Source organism: Scleropages formosus, chromosome 2 (assembly GCF_900964775.1).
Source record: "Scleropages formosus chromosome 2, fSclFor1.1, whole genome shotgun sequence".
In the NCBI taxonomy this organism is placed as follows: domain Eukaryota; kingdom Metazoa; phylum Chordata; class Actinopteri; order Osteoglossiformes; family Osteoglossidae; genus Scleropages; species Scleropages formosus.
The window spans coordinates 156,150-179,802 of record NC_041807.1 but is presented as its reverse complement, the minus strand read 5'-3'; the positions used below and the strand labels follow the sequence as shown (position 1 = coordinate 179,802).

The 23,653-nt window shown below is 42.5% G+C and overlaps 1 protein-coding gene across 2 annotated transcripts in view; it reads right to left on the bottom strand.

Annotated features, from left to right (window-relative positions):
• Window positions 1-537: 537 nt before the first annotated feature.
• LOC108933902 (msx2-interacting protein-like) overlaps window positions 538-23,653 on the bottom strand; it is a 37,328-nt gene continuing 14,212 nt past the window's right edge. Inside the window, exons 4-15 of one of the 2 annotated variants that reach the window (XM_018751293.2) lie at window positions 16,105-16,265; window positions 15,525-15,725; window positions 14,990-15,141; window positions 14,058-14,183; window positions 13,331-13,444; window positions 13,131-13,244; window positions 12,608-12,708; window positions 3,742-11,593; window positions 3,003-3,266; window positions 2,710-2,904; window positions 2,324-2,482; window positions 538-2,179 (exon numbers count right to left, since the gene is read on the bottom strand). In XM_018751293.2, the coding sequence (XP_018606809.1) occupies window positions 2,048-2,179; window positions 2,324-2,482; window positions 2,710-2,904; window positions 3,003-3,266; window positions 3,742-11,593; window positions 12,608-12,708; window positions 13,131-13,244; window positions 13,331-13,444; window positions 14,058-14,183; window positions 14,990-15,141; window positions 15,525-15,725; window positions 16,105-16,265 (9,571 nt within the window). In that variant the 3' untranslated portion in view covers window positions 538-2,047. The remainder of the gene's footprint in view (window positions 2,180-2,323; window positions 2,483-2,709; window positions 2,905-3,002; window positions 3,267-3,741; window positions 11,594-12,607; window positions 12,709-13,130; window positions 13,245-13,330; window positions 13,445-14,057; window positions 14,184-14,989; window positions 15,142-15,524; window positions 15,726-16,104; window positions 16,266-23,653) is intronic. The other variant, XM_018751294.2, reaches the window with a different exon arrangement.

Genomic DNA, 23,653 nt, shown 5'->3' with positions numbered 1-23,653 from the left:
TGGGCACAAGCACAATACGTAACTCAAACACTACTCCTTTATGACACACACACCAGCATCTTTCACTAGGGCAAAGTTTACATGTACCCTGTGTTCACGTGGGTTTTTTCTGAGTGCTTCAGGCAATACCATAGTTCAGACATTTTTATAGCTGAACTGCCTGTAGGGTGCGTGTATATGTGCACAATGGACTGGTGTCCACATCCAGGCAATACCTTGTGTCACACCTTTCTGGGACAGGTGGCAGGCAATGACTCTGCATTGGACAAGCCAGTACTGATAATGAAGATTAAATTCAGGGTTCACTGACTAAACAGCAGCTTTGAGATCAAAATACAACATTCTATGTAAATATTGCTTCAGGTCTATGCATGCCTTACCAATACATTTATAGTGCTAACTGCTTAAGTAAGGTACAACTCTACAGAAATCGGTCTTGGTTGTATTATTTGAATTTGCCTTGTATTATAGTTCACCAACAGTACAATAAACATTAATGAAACAAAAATAAAATTATATATCATATAATGGTCCATGGAAGAAAATGCAAATCAACATGAATTTATTTTACACACATCTTAGTTTCCTCATAGAGGAACAGTAACAAACACATTAAAAAATTATACATCATGATGAATGACAGCTTCAAAGAAAAATGTTTGGGGAGTTGAGTCTTGTTTTTCGTGTGCACTTTTTATATTCTGCGTACTAAAATTGTAAATGCTGTCAATGTTACCATATCAGCCTGAAAACAACAGACCTGTGTACCAAGGCTTGTCTTATGCTTCTGTACATGTATCTTTACTGGTAATTTGTCCGTTTTTCTTTTAAGTTCTGATCAGGGATAGGGTGTCGTAATAAAAAAAACACAACTGTACAACATAGTGAGAGACACACTGGGGAGACTTTCTACATTCACTCAAATTTCAGCTGAGTCCCATGATTTCTTCACATTAAAAACCCTAACTCCCCACACTTTTGTCATACCTGCACAGATTGCAGAAGGTCAATTATATAAAATAAGGAGAAACCAGGACTGGCCAACACAGTATGCAGCTGGAGAATGGACATCCATGATTTCTGAACAAGGGCTACTCCCAACTCACTGTTTCCAGAGGGATGGACATGCAGAACACAGAAAACATATGGAAATTAACAGAACCACACAAAACACCATGTTGAAAGAGAAGCACTTTTGAATGAAAGTCACATATGAAAATATTTTATGTTTCAGGTTCCATTCAGTTACTTTTTCCTTCTGAAAAGTTTTGGCACAGGTTTATCAGTTTCTGACAACGCCCTTGCTGATATCTCACCCTGTGTTCCTGTAGCCAGGCATAGCAAGCCATCTTTTGTGAAGTCATTCATTCAGTATGCCATTTGTAAAATATGCCGAGTTCGACACGGTGTCCTAATACCTTGATCCTCAAGGGAAAAAAAATAAAAGGCAGTCCTTTTGTAAAAAGAGGAAGCAGTAACATCCAGAAACCACTTGAACCAAGAGCAGAACACTGGTGCTTCTGGTGGGACATGGGTGCAAAAGAATAACTCAAAAGCAGCTGAAGATAATCCAAAGGGTTAATAGCATGAGTCTCCTCCAAGAAATATTTAAAGGTGTTTTCTGGCTAACTGAAGTCTTTAAGTCATACAGAACATTTTAAAAATCTGCAATTAAATCCCCCCCCCCAAGTGCAATCATTTTTTTCTGATATGCGTTGTATACGAATTAAAAGACCACAAATGTTTCATGTAAAAAAAAAAAAATAAAATAATAAAATAATAAAAATGTTGCCCTGCTCAGTCTTTCATCTGTACAACCCCACCCCTAATAAAGTCACATATCACTCCTAGTGGATAAAAAGAATGAAAAAAAAAATGATTTCTTAAAAAGCCCATGGCAGGCTCCGGGGTGTGAATAAACAGCCGATATCATGCGTCACAGGAAAGTGTCGGATAGGGCTGTTTTCCATTTTGCCTCTGCTGAAGTTCACAGGGCAGCCACTCGAGAGCTTCAGCTGAGCAAGAGATCGGCTGAAGAGCCAGGGTTTCACACAGAGGCAATGACAATCATGAGGTGGGGTGATATACTGGAGATGCTGTTGAGAAGGTCTGGGGCAAGCCGGGACAGGTGACTTTCCGAGAATTCACAGGGTGGGAAGATTTGTAGCACGTATGCAGGCTGAGGAAATAGAAATGGCAACATTAATATGCATTAATGGATCCATTCATATAAATATACCGATTCACACCTGACACTGCCATTCACACACCTCCAAGGATACTCTTCTGTAAAAGCCAAACCCCCTCAGGTGCAGCATTTTACCTGGTTGGATCCAGGGTTGGGGACATTGATGATCCCAGCAGCCAGCTTGGCCTGCAGGTAGGTTATGAAACCTCCTTTGAGAGCGTGGGTCTGGTTCAGGACATCTTCCTGGTCACGTCCACATGGCAATGCCAGTAAGAGGCAATAGTCACTCTCCACCTAAACAGAGGAACAATGTAAATTACATCAACTTTACAGACATGTTTTCCACATTCATAAACAATAAGGAAACTGGAAAAAAGGCTTATTAAAATGAAGATCACAACATGGAGTTAATGCAACAGCAAGCTTTAGATTTCAAAATGTTCCTGAACAAGAATTCATCTGAACAAATTTTTCCATGATGCAAGCTGGTATTATGAGATAGTAAGGAGATTGAGACTGACTGTCATCCTGCGTGCCACGCCCTCAAGTTGCGATGCCTCCAATCTCATTCTTTGTGCAATGCGAAGCAGAGGACCTCCTTCAGGTGGGGGCAACGACCTGTGTGCCAACACATTGTTTCCAGAGACGAAGTGGAGCTGGACAGCAGCAGTGTCATTCTTCAGGGCCAGAAGACCTTGCCACACAATGGGGTATTTCTGCAGAAATAGAGAGAATCCAAAAAAGTGAATACTAAAGTCACTGGTTACCAGCTTTCCCATTCCTGCCTGATCCCATCTTCTTCCCTTTCACTAACCGTCAGAAGCTGCACAGTGTCAACAGGCCGGTGTCCGGAGGCCTCCAGCTTGCCTTCAGAGCGTATGTGGGAGTGGCCTGAGGAAGGAGGCAGTGGGCTGGACAATAAGGACTGTGACCCTCCTTTCTGTCCAGATTTGGGGTTAGAAGGGTCTGCAGAAGCAGTGTGACGGAGGTGCAAACTTTCCAGTGTTTTGGGTTCACCCCCGGGTGTAACAGAGGATGTCACCAGAGGTGTCTTGCTGCGGTGGTTGGGGTCCCCATCCTAAAGAGAAGGAGACAAGTAACAGATATTTAAACCATTAGGTACACAAAAAGCTTATGAATGGACACCACTGAAAAAGCTGAGGACAGTAGCAAGGGACCATGATCTCATGATTTCAAAATGATTTCAGTCAAAAGTAGCACAAAAGAAAAAGTGTAACAAACATCAACTCTTGTGTAAACAACAGGCAAGTTCAGACTTTCGATAAGTGCACACTTACACAGAGTGCACTCATAAATATGGCATTCTTTAAACTTGTGCTGAAATTTGATGATTGAATAAGCAACAGAGGCTTTCAGGACAACTATCCATAGAGTCGCCATCGACCCGACAACAAATAAGCAAAAGTGGTGCTGGCAATAACACACAACTTTGAAAAACTATGTTTACTGAACTTAAATTAAAAAAAAAAAAAAAAAAAAAAAAAAAAAAAAAAATCATCATAAAGCATAACTTTACTGAAAACTGCACTCACCTGAGACGGTGTGATGCTTCGTGGATCAAGGCTAATCCCCAGCGAGGATTGAGCAGCATACTGGGAGTGCAGGCCTCGGACATCACGATACGTCGCCGGGTAATCCGAGTAGGAGCTTGTAGATCCCGGGGGTATTAGTGGCACCCCTTGAGGGGACATCATAACTGGCACAGAAGGATGAGCACCCATGATTCTGCTCTCACTGTGAGGAGATGATGGTATCTTCCCTTCCAACACTTTCTGAGGGTCCTTTACAGATAAGTTCTTCCCTACTGGTGGCGTCTTGGAAGAGGATGCTGATGAGATGCTTGAGGATGAGGAAGATAAGCTGGACTCAGGGGTACAGGACCTACGCAACTCAGGGGTGGAGTGTTCCCCTAGCTGGTGGTGCATGAGAATGCGCACATCACGTGGTGGCAAGCCATACGGATCCCGTCGCAAGCCACCATGGTGCATCCCGCGATAGTCTTGCTGCATCACCATCATGTCTGACTGGAGTTGCGGTGCAGATGGCCTCCGCAACCCCTGATGTAAGTGTCTCACTTCTTCATCCCCAGCCAGAGAGCCACCGCTACTAGCAATAGACCCAGCAGGTCCAGGATGTGACTGTAACACCATGTCACGAATGTTGGCTGGTTGGGGTGTGCTGGATCGCTGCTGTGGCCCAGGGCGAGGTGAGGACATAGATTCAGAGCGCAACCCATAGCCCATTGATGAGAGCGGTGGGGTGTTCATCCTAACCTCACCTTGAGAGAGATGACCCAAGGAAACTGTCTGGGTGACACTGTGTGGGGGCATAATGACAGACTGCTCTTGGTGATGTGCACTAGAAGCATACTGTGACATTGTAGGCATACTGGAGCCCAGCACTAGAGAACTACTAATAGGGGATGCGGTACTGCTGGGCTGACACACTTTGGTAAAAGGAGAAGGGGAATGTCCAGATGTGCGAGGAGAATGAGGCTCCTGTTTCACCACACTAAGGTGTGGTAGTGTTCTATCAGTTGGGGTACTCGGACTAGAACCGACATGGTTGCCAGAAAGAGAGGCATGGTGCGGGCTCATGCCAGGACTCATGCTTGAGGGCTGCAATTGCTTACTCGAATCAATTTTCAGTGGCACACATTCATTTCCCGCAATCTTCTTTGCATGCTGTTGCACAACAGTTGGATTGTAAACTAAAACCTGGGGATTGCTTGTTGCCTGTTGCACTATTTTCATAGGTCCTGAAAGAGAACCAGAGTGATATGGGGACTCTGACTTGTCCAAGACAGAATTTTCCTGCTTGATAGAGGATATGACTGGCTGTGCGTTGTAGGACGGTCCAGTTAAGACTCCCCCACTGTGCCCATATCCAATTGGCGCTTGGGAGACCTTGGGTGTCGAAGGCTGAGAAGGAGTGATTGGTTCTTGCTTGATCTGGGATTTAGACACAGACTGCTGAAACTCAATATCAACTGCAGTGGCTGGTGGGATCTGGCTAATTTTGGCACTAATTCGCTGGGGTCCCTCAGTCTTCTGACCTGAATAACTCAGTACCACCACACCCTCTGAGGTGTTGACCCTTAACCCAGGGCTGGGGCCTGTGCTGTAAGCTGCACTCTCTATCATGGGACGTCCACCACTACTGCCTTCGTCACCCACAACTATTCCATGGTAGCGATTACCTTCATTCATGCTGGCCCGCTGCTTAGGTTTAGGAAGCGTCATTCCAGCATTACGGTTTCCCAAAGCAATACGTGGTGTCTCCTCAGGTAAGGGGAGGCGGCTAATAACAGAGGTTCCTGTTGAGGCTATGACTGAATTAGGCATCTTTTCACCAAATGCTTGCTGTGTCTCAGGTGGCGGAAGTTGATGAAGGGTTGCCTGGGTTGTGACGGGGGACGTTTTTTCTTCAGACAGTGACAGTTTAGCAGGAGCCAGGTCAGAAGATGTTTCGTTTTCTGACATTCGCGGGTCACTCAGGGTTGTTGCAACAAGCAAACTGGGAGCCACATTGCCACTAGAAGCAGGGGCATATTTGGACTCCATGAGTATCTTGCGCAGAGTGCTAGAGTTGGGATCAATATCAGAGGCTTTGGTATCAGGGGGCAGAGGAGGATTTCCTGAGGAAGTCCCTGAAGTGGTAGTTATTGATATAGGAGCAGAAAGTGGGGCCACTGTAACTTGCGACACAGAAGCAGACAGTACTCCAGAATCCTTAGATGTATGCCAGTCTGTTGGAGAGACAGATACTTTACCAGAACGTGAGGATGTAAGGTTCATCTGATTTAGAGTTGGAGAAAACGTTGCTTCAGCATGGGGCTGCTGAACCGTTAAGCGAGACAGGCCTGAGTGGCAGACAGAGTCCACAGGTTCAGACTGCTCTGTAAAGGCCTGTTTCTTGGGGGTGTGAACTTCTTCCTCCATCTCCTGCTTGCAGGATGTCCTCACAGTGACAACTGAAGCGTCTTTTGATGCATTATCTTCTTTCGAGTTTTCAGTCACTGTGTCATAAGGAACTGTCTCGTGGAGCTTATCAGGAATGTTTTCAGGTTCTAAAACATTCTCCTCTGCCAACTCTCCCTTTTTACTGGTACTACCTTTACGGAATCTGGACTTCTTCTGGGCTTTGGGCTTAATTTTAGCTCCTTTCCTGGGTGTTTCTGATATAGGAGATGCCTGACTTGAATTAATGCTGGAAGTGGACTCAATTTTGTTATCTGGGATCAGTGTCAGTTCTGGATCGGCATCAATGTCACTGATTGTTAAATTAGAGTCTGGTTCCATACCTTCACTTGCTGAGGGTATAATCAGTGGCTCTGGGGTGGGAATGATTTCAGTGTAAGTGGTGGGAGCTGGGAACCCATCAGCATCTGCTGAGATGTCTTCTGCAGTAATTGAGTCAATAGCAGCTGCCAGCTCAGTTTCACTTGCTGGATTAGCTGGCTTTTCCCCTTCAATTTCACTCACTGACTCTTCTATTACTGGGGCTAGCAGGGTAGGGATCTGAGCAGGAGGGTCTTTGTAAGGTCGGAGAACAGGATTTTCTGTCAACTTAGCAATGTGTTCAACAGCTTGTTCCAACTCAATTTGCTGAGCCAGCCGAGTGGATGCTGGATCACCAGAGGACTCGTTGTCAGAGACTTCTTCTTCCATACGAGAGGTGGGCTCTACCACCTCTTTTTGGAAACTTAATTGTTCATCCTTTACACTTCCATCTACTTTAATCTTCTGTGAAGAAGTTTCATATGAGTCAAGTTCACCTTCGCCAGAACCCAGAACATCCTTTACATCATCAACACTCAGCCGAATCTCCAGATTTTTAAGGCTCAGTGACTTATCCTCTGTCAGTGGCTTAGTGTTCCGCGTCAACCTCGCTGCCTTTGCTTTCCCACTTTTTTCTGTCATTGCCCGTTTCTCAATTACTGAAGGGTCTGCTCCCTTTTCACTATTGTTTTCTTCATTTGATTTTCTATCCACAAGATCTTTAATTTCTTGGCCCTTCTCTTTCTCTCGCTGTGCTGGAAACTGGAGCTTGGCTTCATCATCTTTTGATTTCATAACCTCTTCTTGTGTGCTTTCTTCTTTAGATTTGGTAGAAGAATCCTGAGCCACTATGGCATGCCCGCTTACATTCTCCATCTGCACAGTAACACACTCTGACATTTTCTCAATTTTTCCTTTCTTGCTTTGCCCAGGCCCTGCTGTAGGGGACCCTTGACTGGACTGCACTTTCTGTGTGCGGGGTGAACGCCACCCCTCTGCCTTGACTTCTGAACTGCTACCTGCTTCTTTGCTGTCCATGTCTTCAGGCTCTGCTACTTTGGGTGGATCCCCCTTCACTGGTGACATATCCTCCCCACGTCGCCTCGTCTTCGGCGGGCGACCTCGCCTGGGTGTGGTTGGTACAACGAGTGTTTCCTGCTGCGGCTGAAGTTGCTGTATCACTTCTTTGTCCATACCTCGTTTTCGTGTGGAGCGAGGAGACTCTGAAACATCCTTTCCAGGAGATTGTAAAGTCTCATCCTCTATTGGGGTAGCATACACTGACCTAACATTTCGCCGTCGGGTCCTGCTAACCGGCAAACTTTGTTCATAGTTTTGCTCTGAATCTAGGGCTAGGACTGGTGATTTGGCTGTTTTTGAATCCAGAGTGGATTTGTAAACTTCTCCTCGTGGGGACGATGAACGTTTAAGTTTCTCTTTGTCAATGCGCTCACTTTTACGAGTAGCTTGTTTCTCTGCACCTGTTCCTTGAACCACAGGGGTTGGCTGAACTGCTGTAGGTGGCTTAGCTCTTTTGTTCTTAGATTTCCGAGCTGGCAAAACTGGTTCTACCTCTGCCTCATCTGAGACTAGCATTTGTGATTCATGGGGTTCCTCCACCACAGGGTGCATCTCGGTGTCCTGGGATTCAGACTTTTCACTCAGAGATTCTGCTTGTACGGTGTTTACTGTCAAGTCAGGCTTGAAGGTAAGATCATTTTCAGGCTGGGGTTGATGTTCAGGTTCAACACTGCTCATTGAAATCCCAGGAGTGAGAGGTTTAGTATCCAGGTAAGAGTGTTCCACAGTCAAAGGGTTTTCAACTGAAATTTTCATTTCAGAAACATCCTCTTTTGGTTCCAGTTTAACTCCTGGTTTTACAGGGTAGTGCTCAGGTGCTATAATGCTTGCAGTGGGCAGAGGTTGGATATCTATTTGTGGTACAACAGGGGTCAGAGACACCTTCTCAACTTGTACAATTTCATCCTTTACCTGTGAGGGCAACGTGGTGACGGCAGCTTTCTCCTGTGACGGTGACATCTCCTTGGAGGCTGGAAGGTGGGAGGACTGATTTGGACGAAAAGATATTAAGTCTTGCTCTAATTCTGACTCGGGCATTTTGACTAACTGCTGCTGTTGTCGTTCTCCATCCTGCAGTTTCTCTCTTCCACCGCCATCTGTGTTACTCCCTTTCACAGGCTCCTGAGGGTGCTGATCCTTCTCCTTTTGCTGCTGCAACCTAGTCAGTTCCAAGAACTTGCTGTGGAACAACACCTTTGGCTCCTGTAGGTCTCCAATCCCTGTCCCAGGAAGCCCATCTGTAGCACCTTGCCTTCCTGCCAACAGGCCAAGACCCTGTTCAGGGTCTTCATCCTTTCGCTCAAGGTGCTGCAGACGTTTCGAGTCCTGTTCAAAGATAGAACTATGAAGAAATCGAGATGCAAACAGCTCCTGGCGCTCTGGCTCTTCATGCTTGGGCTCCTCTTTCTTGTCATCAAGACTGTCTTTTGAATCAGCCTCTTTCTTTCGGTTTTTTTTCTTTATGTACCAAGGGGGAATGGGTCGTGGTGCAGACTCAACTTTTTCTTTATCTTTGCTGCTGCGAAAACTAGCAAAGCGAGATTCACAGCCTAGGAAGGACCAGTTGTCCTCCCTAGAAGATGATAATGACTTAGCTCGTTCAAGCAGTGCCTTAGTGTCAGGAGTGATGGTCTGGTCCAGTGCAAAGGAATAGAACTTGTTTTTCTCTAAAGAAGAAGAAAGTTTTAAATCTGAAAGCCTTTCTTCACGATCTCTAAGAAGATAAGAAAGGGAAGTGGAGGGCTTAGGAGAGTGCCGTTTGCTTTCACCATCTTCCTCCGAGTCTGACTGAACCTCCCCAGGTTCCAAGTCATGTTCTAGGCGTTTGCGAATTCTCTCACGTTTTACAATGCTGTTAGGGAAAGTCACATCCAGTCGCAAGTCCTGCCTGACTCTGTTTTCCCAGCGTTGCTGCAATTCTTCCTCAGAAGCCATTGGTGGTGTTTTCAGCATAGGTAGTTCTGAATGAGGAGGTTCTACTTTACTAACAGCTGGGTCCATGTTATATTTTAACTGTAGGTGGGAATAAACTTTATCTTCTGATTTAGGGGAATCTTTTGATTCTTTGGCAGCAACTAGACAGGGTGCATCTGCAATACATTCTTCATCATAATTAAACTGTCGCATCCCAGGTGGAGAAGTTATGTTCCGCTCAGAATCCTCGCTCAATTTCCGAGAGCTTCGATAGTTACGCTCACGCTTTGTGTTCAGGTCACAGTCAAAGGATTCAAGTTTCCTGCGTTTGCTGGAAGGGGAATCATCTGTAACATCCTGAGGTGGCTTTCCTACCTCATGCACCAGGCTACGATGTTCAAAATCCTCTGCATCAGTACCTCGAGGACTATCAGGCTTTCCTTTTTTGTCAGATTCTTGCATTTGCTGCTGGAGCCTTCGGTTCTGCTCCATCTGTTTCCGATAGCTTTGAGAGTGGTCAATATGTTCCTCACCCAATCCTATAGTCTTTTCCTGAACCAAAGGGTGTTCACAAAGCTCTACATAGCCCTGTCTGTCTTGGTTTCTTATGCCATCCTCATCTAGGCTTCCATCATTTGAGAAAATTCGAGTGAGACCAGGATGATTCTGAGATTTAGGTCTACTGGAGAAGTTTAGGCAAACAGTTTCTTCCGTTGGCTCTCCCAGTCTTGCCTGGAGGTCTGAGCTTAGCCCCGAAACACTTCCCACTGGTAAGCCACCAGAGTCCTCGCCTTCTTTCACACTATTGACAGAGACAATCCTCTCTGACTTAGCCTTGGAATATTCTTTCTTGTGAGACTCTTTTCGTGTCACCTTTCTTTCACTGTCAGTTTCCTTAGCACTGGTGTCAGTAAATTTTTTCAGTCCACTTCTTACCTCTTCTTCCTCCTGACTGGTTCTTTTTATTCGATCTGCCTTTCCTCCTGCATCTCCAAAACGCCTTTTTCGAGCTGCAAGTCGGTCCACATCCATGGCAGGGTTACTGTTATCAGTTCCAGAGTCAGACTTAATATGCTTTTTGATTTTCACTTTACCTTCTTTGTCCATCACATCTATTTGGCTTGCAAAGCCCCTTTCTTTTGAAGCTTTCACTTGTTTAAATGGCTCTCCTTTCTGAAGTTCTATACGGGCTCCTTTTTGATCTAGAGGTGGAACTGGTGGTGACCAAACAGTGTCATTCTCTACCTTTGGTCTCGGTTTATCAACACCAGCTTGGTCCAGATGTTTTTCTTCCTTTTCCTTGACACGTGTAAGTTGCACTACACAAGCTGGAAGATCCAAACGTCCTTTACTAGAACCATCCTTATCTTTACCTAATACTTTTACAGCTTTACGGGAGTTTGCATCTGGGCTAGCCTCCCGATCAGGTTCTGCATCAGTCTCAGATGAAGGGACGCTGGGAGAGGGCACCTTCAGCTTTCTCTGCTTAAGTTTCTCCCCTTTCTCCTTGTCAGTCTTTTCTTTGCGGCCAGTACGTTTGTCCTTTTCTCCCCCACTGCTACGTACTGCTTCAAAAAGCTGTCGCTCTTTTTCCAACTTCTCGCTTTTAAGATAACGCTCTGCCCTCATCTTTTCAGGCTTCTCATAGCGAGGTGGTGAAATGGAACTGCAGCTGCCACTCCTCTCAGATGAACGACTGTACATGCGCCGTTCCGGGTCACTTGCCATGCGGTCAGATGGGGAAGGGGAGGCAACTGGGGTTACAGGACGGCGAGGGTGGGAGGGACTCTGGCTTCGCTCAATTGTCCGCCGGCCACGCTCACGATCTGTCTCAAAGCGCTCCCTCTCTCTTTCACGTTCCCGCTGAAGATAACTGTACTTCCGGATGTCCTGCTCATAAGGGTCACGGTAGTCCTGGTATTCGCGAGGGTCATCAAAGTAGCGTGGGTCATAATAGTCCGCCTGATAAGGATCCCACTCTGGGTAGAATTCACGTCCACGGACAGTGTACTCTCGACGAGGATCTTCAGCATAGCCAACAGGTGCACGTACATTTTCATAATAGGCACGCTCTGCAGAGTACTCATGGTATGGAGGTCTACGCTCATCTCTGTCAGGGGGAAAACAAAGGAATTAAAATTAATCACTGGCAGTAAAGAACAACAATGTCAAATATTGAAAGGAACACTGAGGCAAAAACTCAGAATCCCACATTCAAAAAGCTGGTCTACAACTACACAACCTACTTAAATATATATACACGTGGTCTCCGATTTACGATGGTGAGCTGGCAATAGATGTTCAGTGGAAACCATACTTCAAATTTAGATTTTTTTTTCCCCCGGGCAAGCGATATGCGGTGCGATACTCTTTTGCGATGTTGGGCAGTGGCAGCAATCCGCATCTCCCAGTCTGCCACGCGGTCGCTATACAGATACCCGCCTTTATCTACGTTATGTTTTGTGCATCCATAATGTCAAAGAAACGCCCATCTGTGTCTCCTGCTACCGGTGGAAAGAAGAGGAGGGCAATTACTCTTGAGGAGAAACTCAAGATAATAGCCCAGCATGAAGGCAGCAAGCCCGTAATGGCCATCGCACGTATGCTAGGCTATGATGTTCAGTGGGTTAGATGTATTAAATGCATTTTTGACTTACAATATTTTCGACTTATTATGGGTTTCGCAGAATGTAACCCCATCATAAATCAGGGACCACCTGTACACATTTTTACCCAGTATAAGATATTGATAAGATCATTTCATACATTTTAAAAAATATTTTTAAAAGAAAAAAAGATGACATGATCAACTTATAAAGACACAAAGACTAAATGGTTCGGGTGCTCAAATCCCCTTAATCTACGTAGGATTTAGAGCAAAGATGGGAAAGCACGCTTGAGCTTACCAAAAAACCTTTTTATTTTTCAGGACGGACACATTTCAGTGGGAAACCTTTGTTTTGTCTTCTGCCAAAATGTGTCCAGCCCGAAAAATAAAAAGGTTTTTCATTACGCTTAAGTGTCTTCTCCCACCTTTGCTCTCATTTATCTTTCGCAGTTTGGAAAGTTCTGGGAAAAACAGCTCATATCTGAAGACTATATTCAGTAGTTGAGTGAAACAAACCTTCGTTCAGAAAGGATTTCATAGAAGTCTCGGATGTCTTGTCCAGATGCTTGCATTGACCGGTAGAAAGCCATCTGACTCTCCTGGTTAGCAAAATCAACCTGGGGGGGGGAGACTTTCTTAGCTGTTTTGGCAAACTAAGTTATACCTTGAAAAAGTAAAGATACATTGAAAGTATACCAAAATCTTTTTAAAAAGTTTTACATTTAATACTGTTATGATGAAAATGCTAAACAATACACAACACCAAGCTATCCAGATACAGGGGGGTTCAAGGGAGGAGACAGCATAGCGATTCAGTCTCTATGCAAAAAATAGGAACTTTAAGCATTTAATGAAGTTGTAGTATAAAAGTTGAAATATCTGAAAGTGCAAAACTAATGTTGTCCTAGCATTTAAGTATCTTCCGTACACTAAACAACTCTGAACATATTAGGAGATTCAGTGATTCATGTAAAATCCTATTTTATAACATGAAAAGACAGACAAGTACATATACATAAAAAAGATGTACAATCGGTACCTTGATTTTGTTTCCCCCAATCTTCCAACCTTTAGTCTCTTTAACGGCTGCCTGTGCACACTCTATATTATTGTAGAGAATGAGGGCCATCCCCTTTAGTCTGTCAAACACAACCTGAAACAGAAGTAAAATTAGGGGGGAAAAAAGACAAAAAAACACAGCACAGAAAAACAGTTTGATTCTGAGTCGCAGGCCTTTACCTTAACAACATGTCCGTATCGGCAGAAGTGACGTGTGAGGTACTGTTCTGTAATGTTGGAGGACAGGCCGTCGAGCCACACGCATGTTGTGGGCATGCTCTTTCCAAAGCCCAGCTGCATAAAGAGAGGGTGTTCTGAATACACTGTGGGTTACACAAAATGCTGTATTCTGTACAGTTAGTCTTTTATTTAAATGCTTTTGTGAAAAACTAAGAAAATGAACATTTTAGACTTATTTGTCCAGACCATCACTAGACCAACAGATATAAATAAGTCTGCACAGCACTACAGTGTTTTCTTCTGCCACCTAACAGAGTTTTTATGCCATTGATAAAATATGCTCTTGCAATAATTCCTTGCATGCAATGAATTTCTCCAGATAAGGCTTTTGGATAAACCCTGATAAATCTGAGCAGGAATTAAAACTATAGTCAAACCACACTTGAAATTATTAATCAAATCATTCAGTTAATGATACCGTTCACCAGTTAAGACAATGTTTATGCAAGTACATCTTTTCTCTGAAAGCTGAACAAAAATAATTGCAGAATCTTCCAGATTTTAATACCAGCTTTTTAATAATGACATCCTGATACTAATATTAAACATTAAAATGTCTGGCCAGTATACGCATCAAAACTCTCTCAAATAACAGGATAGAAGAGAAATCAAGTATAGGGGTTCAGCAGAGGTAAGAAAATTCTTCTAAAGGTTAAGCATGTTATACCTTCAGCCTGTTGTTGCCCAGGTATTCTCCATCCATCTTCTTTATGGCTTTGCAGACACTGGCAATGTCACAGTACTGCAAGAAGGCATACTGAGGTGCTCCATTGACCTTTTTTATGTCTATGTCCTGCGGCATCCAGAGGACAGACATTATTATACTTTGCAGTATTGATAAAAAATGTTGTCACAGAGAGCCAATCTTGCAGTTCTTGCATTTCAAGAGGCAATGAGAGTTACAAAACTAGATTCACTATATACTGTACATACCTATGATAAAGTTTAATTTATAAATTAGGCACAAAGACATTATCATAAGCAAAATAAGGGTTACTTGAACACAAGCACTGTGGTACCGTGAGAGTTGATCTGACAACCAAGACAGCTACTAAGCAACTAATGGCTGGGTAGCGTATACAGAGTGGATACGCTGGACAAAGGGATGATTAAAATCCTGGGCAAGACCGCACGAGATCATCACATTACCCAGAACAACGCACAATTTAAATTATGAATGTTTACTGTATTTCTGGAATTTTCTATTTAATCTTTTCAGACCGCAGTTAACCACGGCAACAAACAGATACGGGGGTCCTACTGTATGTATACTGTATAATAAAATCAAAATGAAAAATGTTTATATGGTTTAACAGCAAAGAACATGTCCACCCTTTCAAATAAGATTTAAAAAAGGGACAAGACAAAACATATTACGTGCTATTGTATCTAGAGCCTACTTTACCACTATCTCCCTTACCGGGGGGAATATCCACCGGCAACTCAAGTCCACCAATTCTGAACATTAAACTGCCCTTAAAGTAACATTTACATTTATTCATTTAGCAGACACTTTTCTCCAAAGTGACATACATTTCAGAGAAAAATGCATCAACAGTGTATTGCATCAACACCCGCCTATGCATTTTGTTGACATACCACAATCTCCCCAAATCGCTGGAAGATATTGAGCAGGTCATGGTAACTGGTGGTCTTCTCAAGGTTTCCAATGAACAGGGTCCTTGTGGCCTTGGGGTGGAATTCATCTATCCGCTCATCCAGTGGCCGAAATTCATTCTCACTCTCAGTCTCTGAGAGATGGAGGACACAAGACAGGTTACATTATAATCACTAAGTGAAGGAAGAAAATGACAAAGGCAACCGAGGACTGCTGTTATCAGGCAGCATGGTTGCACAGCAGGGAACACTGTTACCTCACAGCTCCTCGGCCGTGGGTTTGAATCACACTCCTTATGGAGTTTTCTCCCACAGTCTAAAGATATATCTTTCAGGTAAACCGGTGACTCAAAACTGTAACTAAGGTATGACTATTGAGGCGTTTGGCTGTGTAGATAACCAAGCAGCTTAGTGTAGTGTATCCTGCGTGATAAGTCACCTTGGACAGAAGCATCACCTAATACAACTGGGTAACATCGACTGTATGTTTGGAAAAAATTATTATTAAGGGACAAACCTGGGCCATTCCAGGCTGTGACCTCAATCTGCATGCCAAAGAAGAGTTTCCCTTTGGATGCACTAAGGGCCTTCTCCTGATCCTCTTGCTGACGAAAAAATACCAAGCCATAGCGCTCCTCAGATGCCCCATGGATCTGCACAGAGGTCACTTTTCCATATTTCTTGAATTCGTGGAACAGGCCATCTTTTAGACTTGTGTCTGGGGGGAAATAAAAAGTCTTATTTACCGCAAGAATGTTTTTGCAGACCTGCACTTAAGTTGAAAGAAAGCAAAATTGGTACAACCAACCAATTAATAATTTTATATGATCATTAAACACTGTAGTTATCACCGACTAATACGTTTACAAGCATTAACAACAACTGAGGGAGATGTTTGGGTTGCAATTAACAACATGTAAAATTATACAGGAACAAGCCGTTCCCTGGCTTACTGGCTATATGCCCAATAAAACAGCTAAAAGGATAACCAATGGTTGGAGTGCAATTTAAAATTCACATACTAAGGTGTATGAAATCCTTGTAACAAGTGGAATTAAAAATTACAAATCAGGATTAGAGCGATATAAATTCCATACCTGTAGAACGCACAGGCAGGTTCTGGACCTTGATGCCAAAGCTCTTGCGTGGCTCGTCTTTGTCGAGATTAGGGAGGGGCTGCGCCGGTGGGGCAGGGACTGCCGCAGACTGAACAGACCGTGCCGGGGACTCATCACTGGAGCTGCTGCTGGAGTCACTACTGCCAGATGAAAACAATGCAGTTCAGAAGCCCACATCACACCTCTAGCTTTTGCACAAAGCAACAAAATCTCACACAAGCTCAGAATTTTCCAGAAGAAAAAGCCACTTATATCTCTTGGAGTTTTAACTGATTCCTTAAGTTAACTAACAAATTAAGGGTTGCCTGTCACTGTCTTTAAGCTTCAAAATGTTAATAAAATAATCTGTGTAAAGTTTGGGTTAAATGTACTCTTAGACACTTTTCAAATGTTCATGTAGACGATTTATGCTTGGCATTATTGTGCTTGAGGTTTGGAGCGGAGCCCCAAGGGTTTTATAAAACAATGCGGAAACCACTGCTCGAGCTATTTTTCTACACAACACAAGGAAAGATGGCAATTACATAACCTTCCAATTTTAAGAAGCAGGGAAAATTTAACTTACAAAAACAATATTCTGATGTAGAAGTACACACACACACACACACACACACACACACTTTCTGAACCGCTTGTCCCATACGGGGTCGCGGGGGAACCGGAGCCTACCCGGCAACACAGGGCGTAAGGCCGGAAGGGGAGGGGACACACCCAGGACGGGACGCCAGTCCGTCGCAAGGCACCCCAAGCGGGACTCGAACCCCAGACCCACCAGAGAGCAGGACTGTGGTCCAACCCACTGCGCCACCACGCCCCCTATGATGTAGAAGTAGTGTCAAACATTTCACGAGAAGCACCATTTAAAATTCTATAATTTTATTCCTTCATTATATTTGAAAATTAAGTTTTGTAACTCAAGTTGATTCTGAGCGTATGAAACACCCACCTTTCATTACAGAAAATTACTGCAAACACCAGTTCTGATCTCTGCTTGCTTACACAAACCTTAGAACTTCAGACATACCACCAGTAGTTGAAACCTGTCCTGGCAACTTTATCCTTTTACAGAAAAGCAATATTGCGTGTGGAAAAACTAACTGCCACAGAGTAACTGGTTATGCCACCTTCAGCAACAATAACTAGTCTGACATTTCCTATTGTTATTCACCAGTGTCCTACAAGCTTGCTGAGGAATTCTGACCCGGTACTCAATGATGTGGGTTGCTCAAGAATAAACTGAACTTTTCGGGTAATGCCAAACCTCAAAGGGGTTCAGGTATAAACGTTTACTAGCGCATTCCAAATTTTATGCTCTTCAACCATAATGATTCAGTAGATTCTTGGTTGTTAGTGCGTTTCTGGATAATTTGTTGAGGAAAGACTCATGACTCAAACTTGTATATGAAGCTTCTGAGCCTGCAGACAGAGAATCAATGTGGATCAGGAGAGGTGAGCAATATTTAAGACAGCATTCCCTGGACAGAAGATAAAGTCTGATCAACCCAGGCTGTGCCACCAGGGGTGTTTATGTTGAAAGATGTGAAATGCGCATCAACACTAATATGTCCAGGTGCATCACAAGACGTAAGAAACTGAGGCTTTCATTAGCTTCTTTTGCCTCTTGCATGTGACCGTAGAATGTGCGTGTTGACAATTGTGGCGCTAGGAATCTATTGTTGGGGTAACTTTGGGTAGGACGCATCTAAATTAGGGAAGATTACTGAAACCTTTAAAATATATTACTGTGTCACCGGTAAGCTCCTGGCCATTATATAATTACCTTAAATAAAGTAGCTGAGGAAAAAGTTGGATAATAAAAATTACTTCGCTTAATACTCATAGCAGTAATGCTATGGATTTATTTTAAGAATGAACACATTTCAGATCTAGCTGCCACCTACCAGGCCACCAGTCTTTCAGTCACTGCACTCCATTGAAAGAGTTCATTTACAAAACAAAGACTGCTATCTGACTACAAGATCACATCCTTGGCGAAATGCAAAATGATCACCAGTACAGTACTTGATTATGCTGTTTTTAAAAAGTAGTGAGTTATCTCCAACTCTCTTAAACTGGCTAGTCAGATCATTCACCAAAAAAAAAAAAAAAAAAAAAAAAAAAGCCAAACCTGGGCTGTAATCTTTGTAACTCTAACCCAGTCCAATCCTTTTCTCATCTAGACTTCTTGAAAAGTTAGCACCCTCATAACTACAACAATAGTAAGACTAAATAAAAGCGGGGGGGGGGGAGAAAAAAAAAAAAAAAAAAAAAACTGTGGATTTCAAAATTATTTAACTTCTAAAGTTAAGTGCATTGACGAGAGCTGTTACTGATATAGTGATATCCACTGATTAATTTCATTCTATACCAATATTTGTGTACGTCAGTGTACTCTTACACAGAATAAAATCCCAAAGTTGGCACGTCTGGTGTCAAGTGAGTCCGAGTACATTGTGTTTATATATTTTTTTTTTTTCCCAAAACTGAAAAACAAAATGTGAATAATGAAGCCTTCATTCGACTGAATACTGAAAGCAGAAACTTGAGAAAAATGGCTTTTTACCGTTTCTGCGCACACACACACACAAAAAGAAAAGAATTTCTGTTATTTTTTTTCTTTTCGTTTAATCATTCAAAGTGTAGAAATCAAAATCTCACACACACACACACACACACACACACTTTCAGAACCGCTTGTCCCATATGGGGTCACGGGGAACCGGAGCCTACCCGGCAACACAGGGCGTAAGGCTGGAGGGGGAGGGGACACACCCAGGACGGGACGCCAGGCCGTCGCAAGGCACCCCAAGCGGGACTTGAACCCCAGACCCACTGGAGAGCAGGACTGTGGTCCAACCCACTGCGCCACCGCACCCCCTGTGTGTGTGTGTGTGTGTGTGTGTGTGTGTGTGTGTGTGTGTGTGTGTGTTTTTTTTTTTTTTCTCCAAAACTGAAAAACAAAATGTGAATAATGAAGCCTTCATTCGATTGAATACTGAAAGCAGAAACTTGAGAAAAATGGCTTTTTACCGTTTCTGCGCACACACACACACAAAAAGAAAAGAATTTCTGTTATTTTTTTTCTTTTCGTTTAATCATTCAAAGTGTAGAAATCAAAATCTCACAATACCAAATATGACCTAACCTAGTACGGCAGTACAGCGAGTAGCGCTGCTGTTTCACAGCACCTGGCTGGTGCAAGAGGACATGGGTTTGATTCCCACTCAGTCTGTGTGGAGTTTGCAAGTTCTCCCTGTGTCTGGGTGGGTTTCTGCCAGGTGCTTTGGATTCCTCCCACAGTCCAAAGACATGTTGTTCAGGTTCCCCCATCGTATGTGAGTGATAGCGAGAGTGTGTTCTACTGATGTATGGATGAGTGACCCAGTGCAAGTAATGTATCTAGCAGTGTAAGTCACCGTAGTGAATAAGGTGTTTGGGTTAATAACACTACATAGAGTTCATTGGGAGTTGCTTTGGAGAAAAGCGGCTGCTAAATAAATAAATGTAAACTAGAACATCACAGTGCTTTTAACGCCCGTGCTTAAGATTAAGTGGCAGCCGAAAAATGCTGCCTATTTTCATTGTGAACATATCCTCCTTTACTGTCGCGCTCGCGCTGCTTTTGAAAAGCACCTAGTGATGCATATTAATTTATGAATAACTCAGAGCAAAGCCAGTATGTTCGACGAAGCCACTGATGAATTATGCACGGTCTCAATTCGTTTACACCGGGGTTGTTAAAGAATACCACAAAACGAAATAATTCAAAATCAAAAAATAAGATAGCAAGAAACTATAAATGAGGCATATTTTAAATATTTCACATTTTGAGCAAAAAAATGTTTTAAACAGTTAACTGATCATTTGTTTGTGTGCGATTTTTAAAACAAAAAACGAATTAAGGCATCATAACTCGCATTTTGCTTTTTCAATTTCGAATGGAAAAATAAAGAAAAAAAAAAACCAATGAACTCAACGTACGAGGACCCAAGTGGTTCATCTCTTATACAGATACTAGCTTTCAGCATTTACAAGTTTCTGATGACTATGTACCATCTTTAAGGGGTCCGGTTACATGTGGAGATCTATTGGGTCTGGAGTTGACTGAAAATCTGTTGGCATATCAATGCTGAAGGGGCTCAGGTACAGAAAATGTTTATTTACAGTCCTGTGGTGATAACACAAGTTATTTATTATTAATGTGACTATGCTGTCTGCAGCTGTAAAAAACTAATTGGATGAATCAAAGTCTCTGCTTGGAAATAAAACTAGAATCATAGGTCTTGGTAGAAATAAGACTAAAGATTTACATGTTCACTCAGGCATTCCACCTCGAAATATAATCCCAATAGCCAGTGTTTGTTTTTACCACCTTTATACAAATGCATATTAAACCGACTTGCTTAAATTACAGATTACTAACTCTGTTCTTTCTTCTTGTTGAGCATTGCCTCGCTACATAAGACTTGAGGTGGCCTGCTGGTGGTGACAGACGAATCCCATCCTGACTGAAAATGATAACCAACTGCCATGATGGACGAGAAGTTCCATGCTGAGCTGGGGATTCAGGATACCATATAGCGACAATATCATTATTACTTGTTAACTGGCTTAGAATTGTTACTTAAGCCAGAATGCCCAGGAGGGGTAGGCAACCACTGGCCCTTGGGCCCCCCGAGGTTTTTCTTCTCCCTCAATTTTCAGTTTTTGTTTTCGGTTTCAATTTTTGTTCCTTTCCTCCATGGGCAGTAGGCATACTTATAGCTCTATAAAAGTACTATATTATGGTAGTCATTAGTCAACCACCTTCTTTGTTTGTCTGATGTATTTGTTTTTCTTGCCTTATGCCTGTGTTAAAGCGCTCTGTGTCACTGCGTGAGAAGAGTGCTCTATAAAAATAAATTGAATTGAACTGAAATAAGGGTGATGTGTTTTTACCAGTTACTAACCAAAAGGGTTTATTTCTGCAGTGCCACCTCACAACAGTTATTTTGACTAGGTTATCTACTCAACTGAGTTCTCTTGTCAAGGATGTTTCTTGCGGTTTAGTAATACAATACTGTGCGATTAAGAACACGCACTGTTTGAAGATACTAAACAAAACAGTATTTGTCTACAGCAGAGTATTGTAAATGCTTTACTATGAAGAAGTTCAGCCTTTCCACATTACAACAAAACCAGAATGCTACAGCAGAAGGGATCAGAAGAACATTGAAGTATGACCACAGTACATGAGTGACTGCTCCAAATAAATGTTAAGGCAGATATTTAAAATTTTATTTTAAGGCTCTCAAGACATTAGCCCCTGCTTACCTATGAATAGTTATGTATAAGAAAACGCTCATCATTTACAAGACGGAGCAATTTAATCACAGGATTCAGTCATTTTTTGACAGAATAATAATGAAATATTGACAGTAAAAAGATTAAAAAGCTGCATATTTTGCTAAAAGATTTAGCTGCATCTACACTGGCTCCTCAAATTACGCATTTGAAAGAAACTGTTTTCTTCATTCAACATTCAATTTTTTTTTGTTGATGGCAGTGAAAATGCAACTTATTTATCCATAATGTTAGTAGATGCCAGTAAAATGCACTAACATGATGAGAAAAAGGTATTTCTACAGATCTTTTAGTTTTGATTATATTTGCCCATTAAGTTTTCTGGTAATACAACTCCTCATACGTTAAAATGACAAATTACTTCTTGCAACTTAATAAAAATGTTGATTGCATCATTTACGGAGATACTAATGTGTGTTTTTTTTTAATAAATCATACTCATACTGGAGATAATTATACTCAAACTGATGGTAGAAAGCAATAGAAAAATCTATATTAATTTGCTACATTTTTATAGTAACAAGTAACTTGTCCAGGTGAAACTTGCTCAGCTGAAACTAAGGAACCCTCAGCATCTGCACTACCTGACAATGAAAAGCATCTGCAAACCAGATGGGAGGCATCCAGGTGACCAGCTGACTGCTCCAGAAACCGCCTGCAAAATATGAGCATTGCCCAGTTGTGTAGTGTTAACACACCCAAGCAGAGACCCCAAGAGGTTTTTTCTCACTTGTACCTACCTTGGGCATTTTTTTTTTTTTTTTTTTTAAAAACCACAGCTTTCTTATATTTGTTTTTGAATGGGGGGCGTGCGGTGGCGCAGTGGGTTGGACCACAGTCCTGCTGTCCGGTGGGTCTGAGGTTTGATTCCCGCTTGGGGTGCCTTGTGACGGACTGGCGTCCCGTCCTGGGTGTCCCCCCTCCCCCTCCGGCCTTACGCCCTGTGTTGCCGGGTTAGGCTCCGGTTCCCCGTGACCCCGTATGGGATGAGCGGTTCTGAAAATGTGTGTGTGCACGTTTTTGAATGTGCATCATTAGAATTATTTAATATACTTGTTCCACACCTCGTTTTGCATAATTCCCTTTACTATGTATACTTCTTGTATCACTAATTAAAGAATGTATTCACTTCAAAATCACAGAAGCAAAGTCATAAATGAAGTACCACTTACACATGATTATTGTGGATGAAGCCTGGAATGAGGACAAAATATATTCTAATTATTGATCTATTTAATTTTAATTGCATTTTAATCTTAAATCTGAAATTCATTTAGTAGCCTAAAGGCTGGATTTTTGATGTCTGAGAAGATCATGACCAGATGGTGCCAGACTAAAATCAATAACGTTGACGTACTTATCCAGTGTAACTGCTGTGCATTTGGACAAGGTTTAGTTCTTTAATAATCACTGAATGTAAAACTTAGCAGCATAACCAAAAATGACTACTGTGAAAGACTAACTAAAGCAAAACATGGTAGAAAAAACCAAATACCTGTTTTTTTAAAATAATCTGATCATTTCGTTCTGTTGTTGTAGATCAAATCCAGCTAACTCCATTACGGGGGGGACGACACTTTACGGCACTGATACACATAAATTTAAGAGCAAGCCTACAGACGACAAGAACCAACAAATACAATTCCACTTCTTGCCTCAATGTGGCATCCTAATGTCACTTTTTAAAAGCCATTTCAAGTTTTATCTCACTGAATTCAAAGTCTCTTACAAAGGTGAATAAACTAATTGGAAGATTGAATAAACCAGGCTAAAGGGCACACAACTCACCAATTTTCACACCACACACACTGGACTAAGCAGCTTTAACAGAAAAGGCTTCCTCCCAGAACCTTTACCCTTACTCCAGAGACTGCTCTGATTAACCAAGTCAATACAACCCTGGAATACAACTGTGCCTTTGGCCCTGTATCATACCCCATAAAGTCCACATGGGGAAGGAGGCTGGGAAGGAATGGAAGCAGCACTATGGAGGAAGAATTGAAAATCAGACGATAAAAGCCTCAACCACGCAGCTCAGATAGAGAAAACTGCATCACAAATACAGCATAGCCAGCAACACCTGATAAACCTTGCATGCAAAGTAGCCAAGATACCATTTCTAGAAATACAAGATATATAAATGACTAAACTGCACTTTGAACTGTTGAGCAAAAAGGTTGCAGAT